The sequence below is a fragment of the Entelurus aequoreus genome, linkage group LG06 (genome assembly GCF_033978785.1).
Source record: "Entelurus aequoreus isolate RoL-2023_Sb linkage group LG06, RoL_Eaeq_v1.1, whole genome shotgun sequence".
Classification (NCBI taxonomy): Eukaryota; Metazoa; Chordata; class Actinopteri; order Syngnathiformes; family Syngnathidae; genus Entelurus; species Entelurus aequoreus.
The window spans coordinates 31,330,146-31,354,385 of record NC_084736.1 but is presented as its reverse complement, the minus strand read 5'-3'; the positions used below and the strand labels follow the sequence as shown (position 1 = coordinate 31,354,385).

The window sequence follows — 24,240 nt, the reverse complement described above, 5'->3', positions numbered from 1 at the left end:
TTCTGCTTGGTCTCAAACTTGCTAAAAGGAAATTGTAGATTATAATTCATGCATCTCTCACCCGCTAGTAGACAAATGTGGCCATGGACTGACAGTCTGGTCCACTTTCACAACCACCGTGGGGGCTAAATAGACCCCAGGAACTTAAGTTAACCCTTTGTGAGGATTGTGATTGAATCTTCATCTAAACAGAATTACGTCAGCGTCCCGTCAGTCGACATCCCAGCGAGAGTGGAAATATTACAGTAAGTCTTTGTTTTATTATGGTTAGTTTGTATGTTTAGCACCTAGCAATGCTGCTAATGCTATCGTGTCACAAAAAAAACGACATCCGTTTAGCACTCGGCTTCTAAAATTTATTGTCATCCTCTTTGTGTTCGGGCTCAAAAATATAAGGTTCTGGATCGTAATTGTTCCCAAAGTAATCGTTGTTGGCTCTCACAAAGTCTGCTTGATGAGCATTGTTGTTGATGGGGAAGGGATCTCTAGCTCCTCCTCTACGTCACGGATCACCTGACTGGCTTCCTCATTAGCTCTCAAAATGGCTTGGGAATCTCCGTTAGATTGATACTATTGTGATCATATCAATTTACTCGCAAACTCTGGCAGACTTTTGATGTCTTAAATCGGATATAGTGTTTATGATAATAACCTCAATATAGAGTATGGCTCGGAATACACACAAGTATAAAAGAAGCTGACCTTGCCAAAGCTGCCTTTCCCCAGCACCATCAGGAAGTTGAAGTCGGACAGTTTCATGCGGTCTTGGTTACCGTTGGAGTCGAAGCGAGCCGCGTTGGCCGATTTCCCTTCAGTATTCTTGCTCGGCCCGATCTTGGCTCTCTGAATCACCAAGACACAAGGACACGTGAGAAGGGGATTAGTCCCAACATTACATCACCTGAGGACAAACAAAGGTCATTAAAGGATGATTTGGATGTCTCTGATGAGTTCTTCCACAATGTAAAATACTAAGATTCTGACTTGGAGACTTTGTAAGTGTAAGTCATTTTAATGAAGTTGAACCAATGTGGACACATTTGTTACTGGATACTTTCTCATTCGCTTCTGCCTTGGAGACTTTGTATGTGTAAGTAATATGCAACTAGAATTATTTGATACTTGTTTGTATTGACAAATGTCACCTTTAATTGTTCAATGATTATTATGTATGTCTAGCTGCAGGACTGCTTGTATCGCACATTATATCAAACACACAAGTAAACACTCTGCAGGACTGCTTGTATCACACATGATATCACACACAAGTAAACACTCTGCAGGACTGTTTGTATCGCACATGATATCACACACAAGTAAACACTCTGCAGGACTGCTTGCATCGCACATGATATTGCCCACAAGTAAACACTCTGCAGAACTGCTCGTATCGCAGATGATATCACAACCAAGTAAACACTCTGTAAGATTGCTTGTATCGCATATGATATCACACACACAAGTAAACACCCTGCAGGACTGCTTGTAACAAGTAAACACTCTGTAGGACTGCTTGTATTGCACATGATATCACACACAAGTAAACACTGCAGGACTGCTTGCATCGCACATGATATTGCACAGAAGTAAACACTCTGCAGAACTGCTTGTATCGAACAAGATATCACACACACAAGTAAACACTCTATCGCACATGATATCACACACACAAGTAAACACTCTGCAGAACTGCTTGTATCGCACATGATATCACACACACAAGTAAACACTCTGCAGGACAGCTTGTATCGCACATGATATCACACACAAGTAAACACTCTGCATGACTGCTTGTATCGTACATGATATCACACACAAGTAAACACTCTGCAGAACTGCTCGTATCGCAGATGATATCACAACCAAGTAAACACTCTGTAGGATTGCTTGTATCGCATATGATATCACACACACAAGTTAACACTCTGCAGGACTGCTTGTAACAAGTAAACACTCTGCAGAACTGCTCGTATCGCAGATGATATCACAACCAAGTAAACACTCTGTAGGATTGCTTGAATCGCATATGATATCACACACACAAGTAAACACTCTGCAGGACTGCTTGTAACAAGTAAACACTCTGTAGGACTGCTTGTATCACACATGATATCACACACAAGTAAACACTGCAGGACTGCTTGCATCGCACATGATATTGCACACAAGTAAACACTCTGCAGAACTGCTTGTATTGAACAAGATACCACACACACAAGTAAACACTCTATCGCACATGATATCACACACACAAGTAAACACTCTGCAGAACTGCTTGTATCGCACATGATATCACACACACAAGTAAACACTCTGTAGGACTGCTTGTATCGCACATGATATCACACACAAGTAAACACTCTGCAGGACTGCTGGTATCGCACATGATATCACACACAAGTACACACTCTGCAGGACGGCTTGCATCGCACATGATATTGCACACAACTAAACACTCTGCAGAACTGCTCGTATCGCACATGATATCACACAAACAAGTAAACACTCTGCAGGTCTGCTTGTATCGAACATGATATCACACACACAAGTAAACACTCTATCGCACATGATATCACACACACAAATAAACACTCTGCAGGACTGCTTGTATCGCACATGATATCACACACGAGTAAACACTCTGCAGGACTGCTTGAATCGCACATGACAATGCACACAAGTAAACACTCTGCAGAACTGCTCGTATCGCAGATGATATCACAACCAAGTAAACACTCTGCAGGATTGCTTGTATCGCATATTATATCACACACAAGTAAACACACTGCAGGACTGCTTGTATCGCACATGATATCACACACAAGTAAACACTCTGCAGGACTGCTTGTATCGCACATGATATCACACACAAGTATACACTCTGCAGGACGGCTTGCATCGCACATGATATTGCACACAAGTAAACACTCTGCAGGACTGCTTGTATCGAACATGATATCACACACAGAAGTATACACTCTATCGCACATGATATCACACACACAAGTAAACACTCTGCAGGACTGCTTGTATCGCACATGATATCACACACGAGTAAACACTCTGCAGGACTGTTTGAATCGCACATGACAATGCACACAAGTAAACACTCTGCAGAACTGCTCATATCGCAGATGATATCAAAACCAAGTAAACACTCTGCAGGATTGCTTGTATTGCATATGATATCACACACAAGCAAACACACTGCAGGACTGCTTGTATCGCACATGATATCACACACAAGTAAACACTCTGCAGGACTGCCTGTATCGCACACGATATCACACACAAGTAAACACGCTGCAGGACTGTTTGTATCGCACATGATATCACACATTTGACATGCTGATATCAAACCAGTATTTGATATCAATATGGGATGAAGAAAACCACATGTTTACTTCAATTAAACGTGTGCGTGTAAATATGACACATGATGACATAAGATGGACATAATAAATGATAAATAAATGATAAATGGGTTATACTTGTATAGCGCTTTTCTACCTTCAAGGTACTCAAAGCGCTTTGACAGTATTTCCACATTCACCCATTCACACACACATTCACACACTGATGGCGGGAGCTGCCATGCAAGGCGCTAACCAGCAGCCATCAGAGGCAAAGGGTGAAGTGTCTTGCCCAAGGACACAACGGACGTGACTAGGAAGGTAGAAGGTGGGAATTGAACCCCAGTAACCAGCAACACTCCGATTGCTGGCACAGCCACTCTACCAACTTCGCCACGCCGTCCCTAAATACAGTAACAAAAGCGCCACCCGCCATGTCTCTTTTACCCTTGAATTTGTGTATGTGTGTGTGTGCGTGTGTGTGATAGACCCCATCATGGGAATGCATCCCACAGCAGGGTGGAGGACTAAGACCCTGGGAGATAAAGAGACATAAGCTGGCAGGAGGAAACAGAAGTGATCAGCAGGAGACACACTGAGGAGGTGGAGCACACACACACACACACACACACACACACACACACACACACACACACACACACACACACACACACACACACACACACACACACACACACACACACGCACACACACATTTACAGTAAATGGCACAGAAACTATGATATCACACGATAAGTGAAAACACATTTTACATATTAGTTATAATATAAAGTGCATAAATGTTGTAGACGAACATGATCTGTTCATAATTAAAGTTTGCACACGCAATATTGCTGCCTCACTAATAGCAGTACACATGTAAATACTGTACATAATTTATTATAATACTGTACATCATTATTATGATACTGTACATCATTTATTATGATACTGTACATCATTATTATGATACTGTACATCATTTATTATAACACTGTACAGCTTTTAATATGATACTGTACACTGTTTAATATGATACTGTATATCATTTAATATGATACTGTACATCATTTATTATAACACTACATAATTTAATATGATACTGTACACCGTTTATTATGATACTGTACATTATTTATTATAATACTGTACAACATTTATCATGATACTGTACATTATTTATTATAATACTGTACAACATTTATTATGATATTGTACATTATTTATTATAATACTGTACAACATTTATCATGATACTGTACACTATTTATTATAATACTGTACAACCTTTATTATGATACTGTACATTTATTATAATACTGTACATCATTTATCATAATACTATACATTATTTATTATGATACCATACATCCTTTACTATAAATCTGTACAACATTTACTATGATACTGTAAATCATTTATTATGATACTGTACATTTATTATAATACTGTACATCATTTTATATGATACTGTACATTATTTATTATGATACTATACATCATGTATTATGATACTGTACATTATTATGATACTATTATTCATTTATCATACTGTACATTATTCATGATGATACTGTACATCATTTATTATAATACTGTACATAAATTATTATGACACTGTACATTATTTATTATGATACTGTGCATCATTATCATGATACTGTACATTATTTATTATGACACTGTACATAATTTATTATGATACTGTACATAGTTTATTATAATACTGTACATCATTATGATACTGTACATAATTTATTATAATACTGTACATTGTTTATTATGATAATGTACATCATTTACCATGATACTGTACATCATTTATTATAACACTGTACATTATTCATTACGATACTGTACATAGTTTATTATGATACTGTACATCATTTATTATGATACTGTACATCATTATGATACTGTACATAATTTATTATAATACTGTACATTATTTATTATGATACTGTACATCATTTACCATGATACTGTACATAATTTATTATAACACTGTACATTATTCATTTTGATACTGTGCATAATTTATTATGATACCGCACATCATTTATTATGATACTGTATATAATTTATTATGACACTGTACATCATTTATTATGATACTGTACTTTATTATGATACTGTACATCAATTATTATAATACTGTACATCATTTATTATGATACTGTACATCATTTATTATGATACTGTACTTTATATATTATGATACTTTACTTCCTTATTACGATACTGTACCTTATTTATCATGATACTGTACATCATTGTTATGATACTGTACGTCATTTATCATGATACTGTACTTCAGATAAAAAGTTATTAGACAAACTGGATAATTCTTCACTCACTTCATTAGAGAGGTCAGACATGTTTGCTTCACACCACAATGAAACTAATACACAAGACATTTTGTGTGGCCTGGAGCGCCACACACACACACACACACACACACACACACACACACACACACACACACACACACACACACACACACACACACACACACACACACACACACACACACACAGTCGGAGTGAAGAAGCCCACCTCAAACTTCTGCCGCAGCTCCTCGTCGCCCTCCTCCCCCTCAGGAGGAACAGGAACGTTGAAGTACTCGCCTTCTTCCTGCGACAGCATCTTGAACCTGAGCAGCACATCACCAATTAGTCCTCACTGTAAGTGCGGCCATCAGGCCAGGTGCCGACACTTAGTGCGCCCATGTCAAGTCTGCAAGAATGATGGGATCATTATTTGGCGATTGTTGGCCATGGATGGAGGACGATAGAAGACGTAAAATGCCACATGGCGGGACCTCTATCGCACTTTCAACCCTTGGACCACCAGAATCATTCACACACGCTTTCATCTTCACTGGAATGTGCTGCTTTCAAGTGAGTGGGAAAAAGCACAACTTTCCAAGTCAAACTAAAAACATTTACAACAAACAAGACACGGTCGCTATAAAACAAAATATCACAAATTTTGTCAAGACAAAAATTGGTTGATAACAATTTTTGTAAACTGATTATGAGTCACATGTTTTAGTGTATAGTTTATGGTGTGGTTTTGTTTTGTGTTGCACCCTACAACGTGTTAATACTGTAAGTGTTGTACTTATTACGCACCAGGTGTTTCATTATACCGTGCATCTTAGTTGACAAATTTGGAGGCGTTGAAATCGCCATGTAAAATCGCTAATGCTAATTAGTAGTATGTCAATAGAAAAGCCAAAGTATATTAGCATCAAGCTAGCGCATTTTGGAGAAGTGGACCCTTGCTTTACTTATTTGTTGAAAACTTATATTTGTAAACTGATTGTGAGTCACATGTGTCATTAGAAAAGATGGATACCGATCACGTTCGAACCGATACGGTTTCCAATTTTCCCCACTTTTGTGTGTGTTGATAAATATTAATTGTTTTTGGTACTAAAATCTATTTTTTTGTAGCAAGATTTAAAAATGAGCTGCTTGTGATAACTGCTGTCCAGTTGTTTTAGTATCACATTTCTGAGTCTCATTTGCAAGTATGGCAGTAGTGCATAGTTTATGATGTGGTTTTGTTTTGTGTTGCGCCCTACAAAGTGTTAATACTGTAAATATTGTACTTATTACGCACCAGGTGTTTGATTATAACGTGCATCTTAGTTGACAACTTTGGAGGTGTTGAATCGCCATGTAAAATCGCTAATGCTAATCAGTAGCATGTCAATAGAAAAGCCAACCTGTATTAGCATCAAGCTAGTGCATTTTGGGGAAGTGGAGCCTTACTTTACTTACACGTAGGTTGTAAACTTAATTTTTGTAAACTGATTGTGAGTCACATGTATTATTAGAAAAGATGGATACCGATCACATTCGAACCGATATAATTTCCAATTTTCCCCACTTTTGTGTGTGTTGATAAATATTAATTGTTTTTGGTACTAAAATCCATTTTTTTGTAGCAAGATTTAAAAATGAGCTGATTGTGATAACTGCTGTCCAGTTGTTTTAGTATCACATTTGCAAGTATCACATGAAAACGTTAGATGGCAGTAGTATACAGTTTAAGGTTGTTAATGCTGTAAGTATTATACTTGTGATGTGCATCTTAGTTGTAGTTTTCATTGACAAATTTTGAGGTGTTGAAATTGCCATGTAAAATCGCTAATGCTAATCAGTAGCACGTCAATAGAAAAGCCAACACATATTAGCATCAAACTAGCGCATTTTGGGGCCCCGTCGTCCCTCCTCCTGGCTCCTCACCATCCGTCCACGCCTTGCTTCTGCAGCTCCGAGATGCCAAAGGACAGCGACCCCATGAAGTCGTTGCGGCTGGTCAGGTCCCAGTCCCACGCCTCCACGGACAGACGGCGGTCCTTGTCGCACTCCTTCAGGTGGCTGCGGGAGGAACACAAACATCAGAGCTGCTCTGGTGTCACACCAAAATATGTCCAGCAGGGCGGCATTAACGCTATGCAAACCCAAAATGTCTCATATTTATTTTTATGTGTGCTTCAAAATACACTAAAATACTAAACTGACACAATTCACTATTCATGTTACTGCTTGTGTGATACAAAACAAGTAAAACATCAGTACAGTAGTTGTTTACTATTGTGTTACTTTTAAGTCAGTCCGTGCGATATAAAACAAGTAAAACATAAATACAGTAGTTGTTTACTGTTGTTACTTTTAAGTCTGTGTGATATAAAACAAGTAAAACATAAATACAGTATTTGTTAAAAATTGTGTTATTTTTAAGTCTGTGTGATATAAAACAAGTAAAACATCAATAAAGTATTTGTTTTACAATTGTGTTACTTTTAAGTCTGTGTGACATAAAACAAGTAAAACATAAATAAATAAGTGTTTACAATTGTGTTACTTTTAAGTCTGTGTGATATAAAACAAGTAAAACATCAAAAAAGTATGTGTTTCCAATTGTGTTACTTTAAGTATGTGTGATATAAAACAAGTAAAACATCAATAATGTATTTGTTTACAATTGTGTTACTTTTAAGTCTGTGTGATATAAAACAAGTAAAACATCAATAAAGTAGGTGTTTACAATTGTGTTACCTTTAAGTGTGTGTGATTTAAAACAAGTAAAACATTAATAAATATGTGTTTACAAGTATGTTACCTGTAAGTCTGTGTGATATAAAACAAGTAAAACATCAATACATTATTTGTTAAAAACGGTGTTACTTTTAAGTCTGTGTGATATAAAGCAAGTAAAACATCAATAAAGTATTTGTTTTACAATTGTGTTACTTTTAAGTCTGTGTGACATAAAACAGGTAAAACATCAATAAATAAGTGTTTACAATTGTGTTACTTTTAAGTCTGTGTGATATAAAACAAGTAAAACATCAATAAAGTAGGTGTTTACAATTGTGTTACTATTAAGTCTGTGTGATTTAAAACAAGTAAAACATTAATAAATATGTGTTTACAAGTGTGTTACCTGTAAGTCTGTGTGATATAAAACAAGTAAAACATCAATACAGTATTTGTTTACTATTGTGTTACTTTTAAGTCTGTGTGATACAGAACAAGTAAAACATCAATACAATATTTGTTAAAAATGGTGTTACTTTTTAAGTCTGTGTGATATAAACAAGTAAAACATCAATAAAGTATATGTTTACAATTGCGTTACTTTTAAGTCGGTCTGATATAAAACAAGTAAAACATCAATAAAGTAGGTGTTTACAATTGTGTTACTTTTAAGTCTGTGTGATTTAAAACAAGTAAAACATTAATAAATATGTGTTTACAAGTGTGTTACCTGTAAGTCTGTGTGATATAAAACAAGTAAAACATCAATACAGTATTTGTTTACTATTGTGTTACTTTTAAGTCTGTGTGATACAGAACAAGTAAAACATCAATACAATATTTGTTAAAAATTGTGTTACTTTTTAAGTCTGTGTGATATAAACAAGTAAAATATCAATAAAGTATATGTTTACAATTGCGTTACTTTTAAGTCGGTCTGATATAAAACAAGTAAAACATCAATAAAGTATTTATTTAAATTTTTTTATACTTTTAAGTATTTCGTTGCAACTTTCTGAAAAAGCTGCTGTGAGAAATAAAATCATTGAAAAATACAACAAAACTAATAATGTAACAAAAAAGATGTGCTGACATTATGGTGTCAATGTTGATTTTCAATTGAATGACAATTCTTATTTGTAACAATTTTTAATCTATTAAAAACTTTGATAAAAACAACAAAACAAGCAAAGACAGTGAAAAGGTGTGTTATTATTTGTGCTATGGCGCCATCTTTTGGACGAGTTCGCTCCCATTTTGTGCTTTGAACCAGAAGTAGAAGTGCCGTTCCGTCTTCTAGCCGTCCATAGCGTTCTACTCGTACGGATTCATCACGCCAAGCAGCGTCTGTAAGTTTTACAATATAACTAAAACAATTTTTACTTACTAAAGAGTCCCATGTGTGATGTCTGTAGGAGTGTTTTCATGCATATTTGTACGTGCTATCGTAATGTAATGAAGCTAGCGTCGTTAGCATTAGCTAATATGCTAACACGTTTACGAGCATCTGTGTTAGTATTATTTTTTTGTATTGTTTCAGTTTCACAAATTCCGCAGTAAATTCACCAAAACGTCACCGTGGAGTTATTGAGTCTGTTTAGATGATTGGAGAGCTAGCTTGCGCAGCTAGTGGGTCCATGACCATGACTTCTGTTTTGTTTGATCGGCCGTTTTACTGCCGTGTTACAGACACCGTTTGGAAACAATGAAGGTATGTAAATAAACGTTTATTTGTGTAAATAATTAATTTCCCAACCTATATACCTGAGACTTATAGCTAATATATGAATATATGGATTTAGGGCTATATAAATAAACATTGATTGATTGATTGATTGATGAAGAAAATATGATTTTCTCCTATTATTTAGTGGGTGTGGCTTAAAGCGAGGTTTTCTGAATACAAGACGCACACTTGCAAAGCGCGCTGTGATGAAAAGAAGATGAAAGAGAGAGGGAGAGAGAGAGAGAGAGAGAGAGAGAGAGAGAGAGAGAGAGAGAGAGAGAGAGAGAGAGAGAGAGAGAGAGAGAGAGAGAGAGAGAGAGAGAGAGAGAGAGAGAAGCTCTCATTAATGAAGGGAATAAAAGAAGGATGAATAATAAATGGCTTACAATTTAAAGGTCTCATTCCAGACGGGGTTGAGGCAGCATTTGATGGTCTTGGTCTTCTGTTTACTTTCACTGCGAGGGTCTGGAATCAGTTTCAGCTTGACGTAGGGGTCCGACAGGCCGTTGGGGTCCATGGGGACCAGGTTCCTGGCCTCTTTAACTGCCAGGACAAGGAGGAAGGAGCCAGACTTAGAGACAGTGGGTACAAGTCAGGGATGGAACTCTGAATGTGGTCCTTGGTCTTCTAAAGAGTCGGGATGAAGAACAGCCTTCACAATAAAGGCGCTGTGTGCAACATCCGGTCTGACTGCGTTAACAAAATAAAGGTGTGAAAAAATTCGCTTACATAAGCACTTTGTACTTAAAGCAATCGTTGGTACATTTTTGTTACACAAGTATTTTTAAATATAATGTACATGTAATATATGACATTATTATTTAAAATATAATGTACATGTAATATATGACTTTATTATTTTAAATATAATGTACATGTAATACATGACTATATTATTTTAAATATAACGTACATGTAATACATGACTATATTATTTTAAATATAATGTACAAGTAATATATGACATTATTATTTAAAATATAATGTACATGTAATATATGACTATTATTTTAAATATAATGTACATGTAATACATGACTATATTATTTTAAATATAACGTACATGTAATACATGACTATATTATTTTAAATATAATGTACAAGTAATATATGACTATATTATTTTAAATATAATGTACATGTAATATATGATTTTATTGATATTAAAATCTGGACTGCATAAAGAATTGTAAAACAAGTTGAATAGAAGGTAAGAGAAGGAAAAAGAAGGTAATATAAGTGAACTAAATGTCAAATAAGGTGAAATAATGATAAAAGGTAAATAGAAGGTAAAGACTGTAAATAAAAGGTAAAATCACAAAATAAAATTAAAATAAAAGGTTATAGAAGGAATATGAGAAAAAGTAGTAAATAAGGGGTCAAACAAGGTAAATAGAAAGTAAAATAAATGAATTAAAGGTAAGAGAAAAAGGGTATAGAGAAGGTAAAAGAAAGTAAATATAAGGTAAAGGCAGTGAATAAAAGGTAAAATAAGGAATATTTCAAACAAAAATGTAAAACAAAGAATATTAAAGAAAAAGTAGTATGAAAAAATGGTAGAACAAGGTCAATAGAAGGTAAAAGAGATCTGGTGGCCATGGATGAAGTGCTGGCTGTCCAGAGTCGGGACCCGGGGTGGACCGCTAGCCTGCGCATCGGTTGGGGACATATATGCGCTGCTGACCCGTCTCCGCTCGGGACGGTTTCCTGCTGGCCCCACTATGGACTGGACTTTCGCTGATGTGTTGGATCCACTGTGGACTGGACTTTCACAATATTATGTCAGAGCCACTCGACATCCATTGCTTTCGGTCTCCCCTGGGGGGGGGGGGGGGGGGTACCCACATATGCGGTACCTCTCCAAGGTTTCTCATAGTCAATCACATCGACGTCCCACTGGGGTGAGTTTTTCCTTGCCCGTATGTGGGCTCTGTACCGAGGATGTCGTTGTGGCTTGTACAGCCCTTTGAGGCACTTGTGATTGAGTTTGAGTTTATTTCGAACATGCAAGCATACAACATGATACATCTCAATTTCCAGTTTCTCTTTTCAACATGTTCGAAAAGGAGTAGGAAGAAGCAGAGCTTATTTAATCCTGCCCCTTTTTCTTTTACATAACAGTTGCTAAAACTTTTGTTCACTTCCTGTTCTCAATTTATTTACAATATACTCCATTAGTAATCACAATAAAAATAAAAATAAATTAAAATAATTGGTGAAGTAAGTTACATTTCATATGATGAGATAAGTAAGATTATTTTGAGAGTGAAAGAATGGAAGAATTAAGTAAATTCAGTATTCTTCTTCTTTGTACTTTGTAAACACTTTAAGTTTGAAGAGTTTCTTGAAGTGGATCATATTAGTACATTGTTTGATTGCTTTGCTTAATCCATTCCATAATTTAATTCCACATATATGATATACTGAAGGTCTTAAGTGTTGTACGTGCATAGATAGGCTGCCTGAGGAAACCCGTGGTGCAACGCACAGGGCCAGTACCTTGTACGGCCCTGATGAGACGGAGGAGGACCCAGGCCCGGACATTCCCCACAGTGCCTGGAACCTCCAAGCACCACCGGCGCAACCCCGGGGCAGACCGTCGGAGGGGGGACGCGTGGCGTGGAGCGCTACCTGGACACAAGTCGAGGGACTGATCACCCTCGGCTGGGTCGCCCGGGAGAGGGTGTTTGATTAAGACCCGAAACACCCTATGACCCCGGGAGAATCACTGATGATGTGTCCAGGTTGCACCGTAAGGTGTATTATGAAACAGGTTCTTCATCACGTACACAGCTACTCCTCCTCCATTTTTGTTGTTTCTGTTGATGTAGTTTAGTTCATATCCTTCCAGATCAAAATCTATTCCTTTTTTATCATCAATCCATGTTTCTGTGACAGCAATCACTTTGAAGGGTTCGTTGATGTGTTCCAAAAAGTTCTTAATATTGTTGTAGTTTGCATACAAGCTTCTGCTATTAAAATGAATAATTGACAATTTGTTATCACATTTAATGTTGCTATTATATTGATCATCTGTATAGTAAAAACAATTATTACTGATGTGGGAGAAAAAAATTGTATCTGGATCTGTATCATTTTCAAAATCCTGGTTTTTGTGATCTTTGTTGCAGAAATGTTTTAGTTCCATATTTTCTTGTTCAACAATCTTTGATGTTGTTTCAATAATCTCTATAAGTGTAAGTGGATGCAATCCTGAATCTAGGTCCTCTTGTTTAGTCGTCCCTTGGAACATAGTAGTGTCGATGCTGAATTTAGGTGCTTGTTTTCTGTCAGAGTCCATTATCATCGTTGTTGTGGTAGCTGTGTAAACTTTAATATTTGTCCAGGTCCTTGATGTCATGGACAACAAGTACTCTTGCTTCTGGACCTCCATTCAGCTTGATGTAGATTTTACAGTTGGCGCCCCAAATTCCCTGGATTTTTCCCTGCCTTCTCAAGTCGCGTGCTTTCTTGGCGATTCCAGCATTACGTTTTGTGAGATGCTCATTCATGTACACATTTGTTCCTTTCAGCTTCTTTCCCTGTCTCAGCAATGCCATTTTAGATTTTCTGTTTACGAGTTTCACGAGCACGACTGGAGTGGCGTTGTTGTTTCTTCCGTTCAGTGGGATGCATGTTTCGATGGTATTAGTGTAGATTTCAATTTCTTTTGATTGCAGAAAGTTGACCACTTGCTGTTCTGCTGAGACCATATCCATTTCATCTGGTTCACCTTCATTATTCACAGCTTTTGCATAGGATCTTGGTTTAATTCGGTGCCCTGTCACGATGATATCATTCATTCGTTTATCCTGATCCATTTCATCTATGATATTCCTCAGCATGTTGTTGTCTTCTTGAAGGGTCCTCATTTGTTTGCTCATTTCAGTGGCTTCATTATTTCTGGTGTTGTTCTGAGTTTGCAGACATTCTATATTTTGCTGCAGACTTTTCACATCTTGTTTGTGTTCTGTTGTTGCTTTTCTCAGATCTTTTTTCATTTCTTTCATTTCTTCTTTCATTTCTTTCATATCATCTTTCCATCCATCCATCATTTCTAGGGCTATATAAATAAACAGTGATTGATTGATAAAAGAAATGAATCAGAGGTAAAATAAAAGGGAATAGAGAAGGTAAAAGAAAGTAAATATAAGCTAAAGGCAGTGAATAAAATGTAAAATAAGGTAAATGAAATTAACATAAAAGGTAAAAGAAAGAATATAAAAGAAAAAGTAGTAAAAAAACGGGTAAAACAAGGTAAATAGAAGGTAAAAGAAATGAATTAAAGGTAAGCGAAGGGAAAAAAGGGTAAGGAGAAGGTCAAATAAAGTAAATATAAGGTCAAGGTAGTGAATGAAAGGTAAAATAAGGAAAATACAAGGTAATATAATATGTATAATGTAATAATGTAGTTAAAAAGGTACAATAAGGAAGATAGAAGGTAAAAAATGATCAAACAAAGTAAAATTTGGTCAAATAGGTAAAAGGTAAAATAAAGTAGACAAAAAGTAAAATAAGGTAGATAAAGTCAAATGAGTTATATAGAGGGCTAAAGAAGGTAAAAAAGGTAATACAAAAGTTAAATGGAAGGTAAGAGAACTTAATAAAAGGTCAAATAAGTTAAATAGAAGGTAAAATAAAGTAAAGAAAAGGTAAAATAAGGGATATAGAGAATAAAAGTAATAATTGAGGGGTAAAATATGTAAAAAAGGTCAAATAAATGATTACAAGTAAAAGAAGGTAAAAAAAAAGGGCATAAAGAAGGTAAATAGAAGGTCAAATAAGTTAAATAGAAGATATTTAGATATTTAAATATAAGATATCTAGAATGGCTTTGATGACGGCAGAGACTCAAGTTTGTGAAGTTAACCACGGAGCTGATAGAACGCATGAAACCCTCAGCAAACTAAGTTAACCACGTAGCTGATAGAGCGCATGAAACCCTCAGTGGAGCAGGCCCATAAATATTCCATGCTGCGTGTTAAAGTGACCATAAAGACACAAGCAGGCCAAATAGTCTCCAAGGATTTTTACATCAAATACAGAACTGTGTGCTTTTATGTCTGCTTCAATAATTCATCTTTTTCTCTGTCAGCTCTAAAGTGTGTCCTGCAGAACACTGAATCATGTGCGATACAAGCAGTCCTGCAGAGTGTTTATTTGTGTGTGATATCATGTGCGATACAAGCAGTCCTGCAGAGTGTTTATTTGTGTGTGACATCATGTGCGATACAAGCAGTGCTGCAGAGTGTTCATTTGTGTGTGATATCATGTGCGATACAAGCAGTCCTGCAGAGTGTTTAATAATGTGTGATATCATGTGCGATACAAGCAGTCTTGCAGCGTGTTTATTTGTGTGGGATATCATGTGCGATACAAGCAGTCCTGCAGAGTGTTTATTTGTGTGTGATATCATGTGCGATACAAGCAGTCCTGCAGAGTGTTTACTTGTGTGTGATATCATGTGTGATACAAGCAGTGCTGCAGCGGGTTTACTTGTGTGTGATATCATGTGTGATACAAGAAATCCTGCAGTGTTTACTTGTGTGTGATATCATGTGCGATACAAGCAGTCCTGCAGAGTGTTTACTTGTGTGTGATATCATGTGCGATACGAGCCGTCCTGCAGAGTGTTGACTCGTGTGTGATATGTGTGATACAAGCAGTCCTGCAGAGTGTTTACTTGTGTGCAATATCATGTGCGATACAAGCAGTCCTGCAGCGTGTTTACTTGTGTGTGATATCATGTGCAATACAAGCCGTCCTGCAGAGTGTTTACTTGTGTGTGATATCATGTGCGATACAAGCAGCCCTGCAGAGTGTTTAATAATGTGTGATATCATGTGCGATACAAGCAGCCCTGCGGAGTGTTTAATAATGTGTGATATCATGTGCGATACAAGCAGTCCTGCAGAGTTTTTATGTGTGTGTGATATCATGTGTGATACAAGCAGTTATGAAGAATGTTTACTTGCTTGTGATATCATGTGCGATACAAGCAGTGCTGCAGTGTGTTTACTTGTGTGTGATATCATGTGCGATACAAGCAGTCCTGCAGAGTGTTTACTTGTGTGTGATATCATGTGCAATACAAGCAGTACTGCAGTGTGTTTACTTGTGTGTGATATCCATTAGCCTTTGATACCATTAATCATTCAATTCTACTAGATACAATGGAAATATATGGAACTAGGGGGCTGGCTGGTGACTGGTTAAAAAGTTATTTAACAGGGAGGGTACAGTTTGTAAAAATTGGTCAATTTTTATCTGATACTCTTGGCATTGCTTGTGGTGTCCCCCAAGGGTCCGTGTTGGGGCCAAAACTGTTTAATGTATATATTAATGATATGTTTAATACATCCAAAGTACTGAAATTTATACTATTTGCAGATGACACAAATATATTCTACAGTAGTGATGACTATAATGAGCTCATAAATACAGTAAACACAGAACTAAACATAGTAACAAAAATGGATGGACACAAATAAATTGTCTTTGAATATAAATAAAAGTAAGATAGTGATGTTTGGAAATCGCAACATAACGTCTGAACAGAAAATAAGTATTGATGGTACCCAAATTGAAATCGTAAATGAGAATACATTTTTGGGAGTAATAATTGATAGTAAACTATCATGGAAACCTCATGTCAGACACATTAAAACAAAAATCTCCAAAAGCCTCTCAATTATAAACAAAGCAAAACTATACCTCAATGAAAATGCACTCCGTACTCTATACTGCACCTTGGTACTGCCATACCTTACATACTGTGTTGAAATATGGGGGAATACTTACCACAACACAATTCATCCTCTGATCATATTACAGAAAAGAGCAGTGCAAATCACTCACAACGTTGGTTATTTAGAACATACTCATTATCTGTTTATGCAATCAAAGTTGCTCAAATTTGATGACCTTGTTAAATATAATACATTAATAATCTTATATAAAGCATTTAATAAATTATTGCCGCCTAATCTACAACGTTTTTTTATAAGACGAGTGCAGGCTCATAACTTGAGAGGCTTTGGATATTTCTTATTGCCGAGAGCTCAAACCACTCGTAAACGTTTTTGTGTGTCTGTATGCGGAGTAAAACTATGGAACAAACTGGACTTACAACACAAGCAATGCCAAACTATTAATCGATTAAAACTATTATACAAACATGGGGTCTGGTTCAAATATAGAGATGAGGGTCTTTAATTTGACCTGCTGCTATACTCTGTCTCAAAGTGTTAACATGTGCTCAATGTTTCCTTACCATTATTGCTATGTTGTCTATTACCATTATTGCTATGTTGTCTATTACCATTGTTGGTATATTCATTATTCCTACATTGTTGATACAAATGATTGTTACAGTGTAAGAATTATTGTTACTTGTGGTAATGCCACTATGATACAACATCTGTATTATAATCCTTGAACAAAGTAAGAGTGAAACTCATGTGAATAATCACTGAATGGAGAACTGGGGGTGGGATTAAATACATTATCTTCTTCCCACTCCCTTTCAGGCAAAACTGGACAATCATGCATTACATACTATACATTACCTTTTGCACTGTATTAATTTATATTACTATGTGTTGTCAACTTTGTACTTTTTTTTGTTATTATTATTTTTTATGTCATTGCCCAAAATAAATAAATACCGGTAAATGAAATGAAAAATTAAAAAATATCGTGTGCGATACAAGCAGTCCTGCAGAGTGTTTACTTGTGTGTGATATCAAGTGCAATACAAGCAGTCCTGCAGCGTGTTTACTAGTGTGTGATATCATGTGCGATACAAGCAGTATTACAGAGTGTTTACTTGTGCGATACAAGCAGTCCTGCAGAGTGTTTACTTCTGTGTGATACAAGCAGTCCTGCAACGTGTTTACTTGTGTGCGATACAAGCAGTCCTGCAAAGTGATTTCTATTGTGTGATATCATGTGCGATACAAGCAGTCATGCAGCGTGTTTACTTGTGTGTAATTTCATGTGCGATACAAGCAGTCCTGCAGCGTGTTTACTTGTGTGCGATATTATGTGCGATACAAGCAGTCCTGCAAAGTGATTTCTATTGTGTGATATCATGTGCGATACAAACAGTCATGCAGCGTGTTTACTTGTGTGTAATTTAATGTGCGATACAAGCAGTCCTGCAGCGTGTTTACTCGTGTGTGTGTAATATCATGTGCGATACAAGCAGTCCTGCAGTGTTTACTCGTGTGTGATATCACGTGCGATACAAGCAGTCCTGCAGAGTGTTTACTTGTGTGTGATATCATGTGCGATACAAGCCGTCCTGCAGAGTATTTACTTGTGTGATATCATAAGCGATACAAGCAGTCCTGCAGAGTGTTTAGTTGTGTGTGATATCATGTGCGATACAAGCAGTCCTGCAGAGTGTTTACTCGTGTTTGTGTGATATCATGTGCGATACAAGCAGTCCTGAATAATTTTTATTCGTGTGTGGTATCACGTGCGATACAAGCAGTCCTGCAGAGTGTTTACATCTGTGTGTGATATCAAGTGCGATACAAGCAGTCCTGCAGCTTGTTTACTAGTGTGTGGTATCATGTGTGATACAAGCAGTATTACAGTGTTTATTTGTGTGTGATATCATATGCGATACAAGCAGTCCTGCAGCGTGTTTACTTGGGTGTGATTTCATGTGTGATACAAGCAGTCCTGCAGCATGTTTACTTGTGTGTGATGTCATGTGCGATACAAGCAGTCCTGCAGAGTGTTTCCTTGTGTGTGTGTGATATCATGTGCGATACAAGCAGTCCTGCAGAGTGTTTACATGTGTGTGATATCAAGTGTGATACAAGCAGTCCTGCAGCGTGTTTACTAGTGTGTGATATCATGTGCGATACAAGCAGCATTACAGAGTGTTAACTTGTGTGTAATATCATGTGCGATACAAGCAGTCCTGCAGAGTGTTAACTTGTGTGTAATATCATGTGCGATACAAGCAGTCCTGCAGAGTGTTTACTTGTGTGTGATATCATGTGCGATACAAGCAGTCCTGCAGAGTGTTTACTAATGTGTGATATCATGTACGATACAAGTAGTCCGACAGTGTTTACTAGTGTGTGATATCATGTGCTATACAAGCAGTCCTGCAGAATGTTTACTAGTGTGTGAAATCATGTGCGACACAAGCAGTCCTGCAGAGTGTTTACTAGTGTGTGAAATCATGTGCGATACAAGCAGTCCTGCATAGTGTTTACTAGTGAGTGAAATCATGTGCGATACAAGCAGTTCTGCAGACTTGTGTGTGATCTAATAGAGAATGATTTAGCAAGAGAATAAAATCCAACAAGATGTTCAAATTCTGCTGTTTTGTGACTCAGAGACAGAAAATATTGACATCATGCTCATTTTCTTTTGATTAAAAAAAAAGATTAAAAAGTAAAAAGATTGTTTCACATAAATATATCATTTGTGTATCTTTGGTATATTTCAGGCATGGTTACAAATGGTGTAATAATTTAAAAATAACAGTAAAATGCAGTCATTAACATAGTTTCTGTGTAAGAAAACAAATGATTGAATTGTTGTAATAAAATTGAGATACAAGTCCAAACATTAGAACAAATAAAGACATAAACATAACAATTCTCCCATTATTGGCTCAATAAAAACAAGAATGTTATTATTTTTCCTTCAAACATCATTTCTGAGGCTGAGCACTGAGGAACATGAATGGCACCGTAACCATGGTAACAGGTCAGGATATTACCTTTCCTCTGCTGCCACCTACAAGTAGCCAAATATACTGCATTGTTACTTCTGCGTTAATCTGATCTTTTCAAAAACAGATTTCATAAGCAGTGAAGAAAATAATAAACCAAAAAAACACATAAACATCTTCATGATGATATTAGTTTGTCATGACTATTGTACTAATATTTGTATTATTCATAACCTGGACACATTTTCAGTGCATTTGTATGTTTTAAATGTGCATCTTTTCACTGTTAAAAAAAAAAAGTCAGAAGATTTTACAGTAAAAAAAACTTGATTGAATTGAGACAAAAGACATAAGACAAAAGTGGAATTGTTTTTACAATTACAGTAGTGTACTGTAAAAAACAAACATCTTAAATATATGGCTATACTGGTATTAAATATAATGTACATGTAATGTAAGACTATGTAATTTTAGATATAATGTACACGTAATATATGACTATATTATTTTAAATATAACGTAAATGTAAAAATGTACTATATCATTTTAAATATAATGTACATGTAAAAAATGACTATTATTTTAAATATAATGTTCAGGTAAAAAATGACTATATTATTTTAAATATAATGTACATGTAAAAAATGATTATATTATTTTACATATAATGTACATGTAATATATGACTATATTATTTTAAATATAATGTACATGTTTACATATTATTATATATTATTTTAAATATAACATACATGTAAAAAATTACTATATTATTTTAAATATAATGTACATGTAATATATGCCTATATTATTTTAAATATAATGTACATGTAATATATGTCTATATTATTTTAAATATAACTTACATGTAAAAAATGACTATATTATTTTAAATATAATGTACATGTAAAAAATACTATTATTTTAAACATAATGAAAATGTAAAACAATTATTATATTATTTGAAATATAATGTACATATAATATTTGAGTATATTATTTTGAATATAATGTACATGTAATATATGACTATATTGATTTTAAATGTCATGTATATGAGATGGCGACTTGTCCAGGGTGTACCCCGCCTTCCGCCCGATTGTAGCTGAGATAGGCTCCAGCGCCCCCCGCGACCCCGAAGGGAATAAGCGGTAGAAATGGATGGATGGATGTAATATATGACTTTATTATTTTAAATTTATGTTTGCATATTTTAACTTTAAGGCATTCCACGCAGTCTGTATTTGATCAATTTTGCATTATTTCCATTTATTAAACGATTAATTGAGGCGACAGATTATGAATTGAAGCTTATTTCTAATCAAATTAATCGATTGAATGGAATAATCGCTGCAGCCTGCCATGAGACTTGAGTCCTAAAGTGCTTGAAAGTAGGAACTGGTGTCATGTGTTAACAGAGAGGTGACAGTAAACATTTTGTAGTTCCACCACTAGAGGGAGACAGAGCATGTGTGAGTTCTTGTATTTCTACCATTCTGGAGACATCAACAAGGAATGGTAAAAATGGTCAAATGGGTTATACTTGTATAGTGCTTTTCTACCTTCAAGGTACTCAAAGCGCTTTGACACTATTTCCACATTCACCCATTCACACACACATTCACACACTGATCCAATCCAATCCAATCCACTTTAATTATATAGCACATTTAAACAACAAAATGTTTCCAAAGTGCTGCACAACAATATTAAAAACAATTAAAAACAATATAAAAAAATATGATTAAAAACGATTTTAAAGGGTAAAACCAATTAAAACAGTAAATAGAAATCAAAATTTTAAAGACACAGAGGACAACAGAGGACCACACAACTCACATAGTGTTAAAAGCCAGAGAATAAAAGTGGGTCTTAAGACGAGACTTAAAACACTCCACTGTGGGAGCAGTTTGAACATGGAGGGGCAGAGTGTTCCAGAGTTTAGGGCCGACCACAGAGAAGGCCCTGTCTCCCCTGGTTTTAAGTCTGGTCTTGGGCACCACGAGCTGGAGCTGGCTCTCGGATCTCAGAGCGCGCGCAGGATTGTAAGTTTGGATGAGGTCTGAGATATACTGAGGTGCCAGTGCATGCAAAGCTTTAAAAACAAACAGCAAGGTTTTAAAATCAATTTTAAGATGAACAGGGAGCCAGTGCAAACTCTGAAGAATTGGGGTTATATGCTGGCGTTTCCTGGCCCCTGTTAAAATTTGTGCTGCCGCGTTCTGGACTAACTGCAACCGGAAGAGAGCTTTTTGGCTAATGCCAGCATAAAGTGCATTGCAGTAGTCCAGGCCACTTGAAATAAAAGCATGCACGACTTGTTCAAAAAGATTAAAAGATAAAAACGGTTTTACCTTTACTAAAAGACGAAGATGATAAAAACACGATTTTAAAACGCCATTGGCTTGTTTGTCAAGTTTAAAATCGCTGTCTATAGTGACGCCAAGGCTGGCGACTTTGGGACGCACATCATTTTGCAATTGTCCCAAGTCAGTGAGGGCCGGACCAAAAACTAAAATTTCTGTTTTTCCCTCATTCATTATTAAAAAATTCTGGGCTAACCAAGCCCTGATGTCGCATAGACAGTTGAGAAGGGGTGTTAGGGGGCCGTGGCCTTTTGAAATCGGCATATAAATTTGGCAGTCGTCTGCATAAAAGTGATAAGACACTCCATGCCTCTGAAAAATCTCTCCAATCGGGAGGAGATATAGAGCGAACAGGATGGGGCCTAGAATAGATCCCTGGGGGACACCACAGTAAAGCGGAGCAGAAGAAGAGGTGGCGTCCCCCAGCCTGACAGAGAAGGACCTTTCTGACAGGTAGGATCTGAACCACTCTAATGCAGTCCCCCTGACACCCACACAGTCTCTCAGGCGATCTAAAAGAATTGTGTGGTCGATTGTGTCAAAGGCAGCTGTAAGATCTAAAAGCACTAAAATGGCAGAGCTGCCATAATCAGACATTAAAAGCAAGTCATTAAAAACCTTTAAAGGTGCAGATTCAGTACTGTGCAAAGCTTTGTATCCAGACTGAAATGGATCTAAATTGCTATTTTCATCTAAAAAAAGGCTGCAGTTGCGCCAAAACACATTTCTCAAAAATTTTTGACACAAAAGGTAATTTAGAAATGGGCCGATAATTTGACAAACTTGTAGGATCAAGACCTGTTTTTTTTTTATCAAAGGCTCAACAACAGCTCCTTTACAAAAAGAGGGCACACTGCCAGAAATCAAGCTGCTGTTGATGATGTCCCTAACAGACAAGTCAAGTCAATAGAGTCCCAGACTTCTTTAAAAAAGCGAGGGGGGCCTGGGTCTGTGGGACAGGACGAGGGTTTTAGTTTGTCAACTATTCCTGTAAGTTTAGGCATGGACACAGGCTCAAACTGACAAAACACAGCCGAGCACTGAGTGGCCACATTGAAACTAAATGGAGAAGGAGAAAGATTTGCCCGAATAGTAGCAACCTTGTCGTTAAAAAAGGAGAGAACATTTTCACAAGTTTCACTTGTCATCTCCAGTGAAGTGGCTTGATTCGGATTAAGATCAAAACTAATAGATTTAAAAAGAACACGTGGCTTGTTGACACTATTTGAAATTAAGTCTGACAAATATTTAGTTTTTTCAGCTTTAACACACTTTGATAATTCCCACAGCTTTCTTTTAAAATTTGATAAGAGACCTCCAAGTGATCCCTTTTCCACTTACGCTCCGCCCTTCACCACTCACGCCGAGCTGTGCGCGTGGTGTCATTGAGCCAAGGCTCCTGTTTTGACTTTGGACGTATAGCTCTGAGGGGCGCTATACTGGCCAGAATCTCAGAACATGTGGACATAAAAGAGCACATCAATTGTTCAGTGTCTGCAGAGTGTGATATACTCTGCATGGACACAGTGAACAAAGGACAAAAGGCGGCTGCAGTGTCAGTACTAATAACACGCCCATGACGCATAGCAGGCGGTTTTACATCAGGATCCAAGCTTAAATTGAACATAACAGGACTGTGATCGGAAAACACAGCATCACAAACGACGACATTGTCAACATTAAAACCATAAGACAGTACAAGGTCTAGAGTGTGCCCGTGTACATGTGTTGGGCCAGTAACATGCTGAGCCAAATTAAAACCTTCGATCAAGTCCAAAAACTCTCCGGCCATGGGTTTAGAACTACAACAAACGTGTACATTAAAATCCCCGACGATTAAAATCTGATGACGGGAGCTGCCATGCAAGGCCCTAACCAGGACCCATCAGGAGCAAGGGTGAAATGTCTTGCTCAAGGACACATCGGACGTGACTAGGTTGGTAGATGGTGGGGATCCAACCAGGAACCCTCAGGTCGCCGGCATAGCCACTCACCCAACTACGCCACGCTGTCATGATTTGAAGAAAAGTAGCTTCCATAT

General features: G+C 36.7%; 1 protein-coding gene across 1 annotated transcript in view; it reads right to left on the bottom strand.

Annotated features, from left to right (window-relative positions):
- Positions 1 to 24,240, bottom strand: part of prkcbb (protein kinase C, beta b) — a 289,138-nt gene that overhangs the window by 95,454 nt on the left and 169,444 nt on the right. Inside the window, 4 exon segments of the mRNA XM_062050524.1 lie at positions 703 to 843; positions 5,910 to 6,006; positions 7,610 to 7,744; positions 10,520 to 10,676. Of these exon segments, the coding sequence (XP_061906508.1) occupies positions 703 to 843; positions 5,910 to 6,006; positions 7,610 to 7,744; positions 10,520 to 10,676 (530 nt within the window).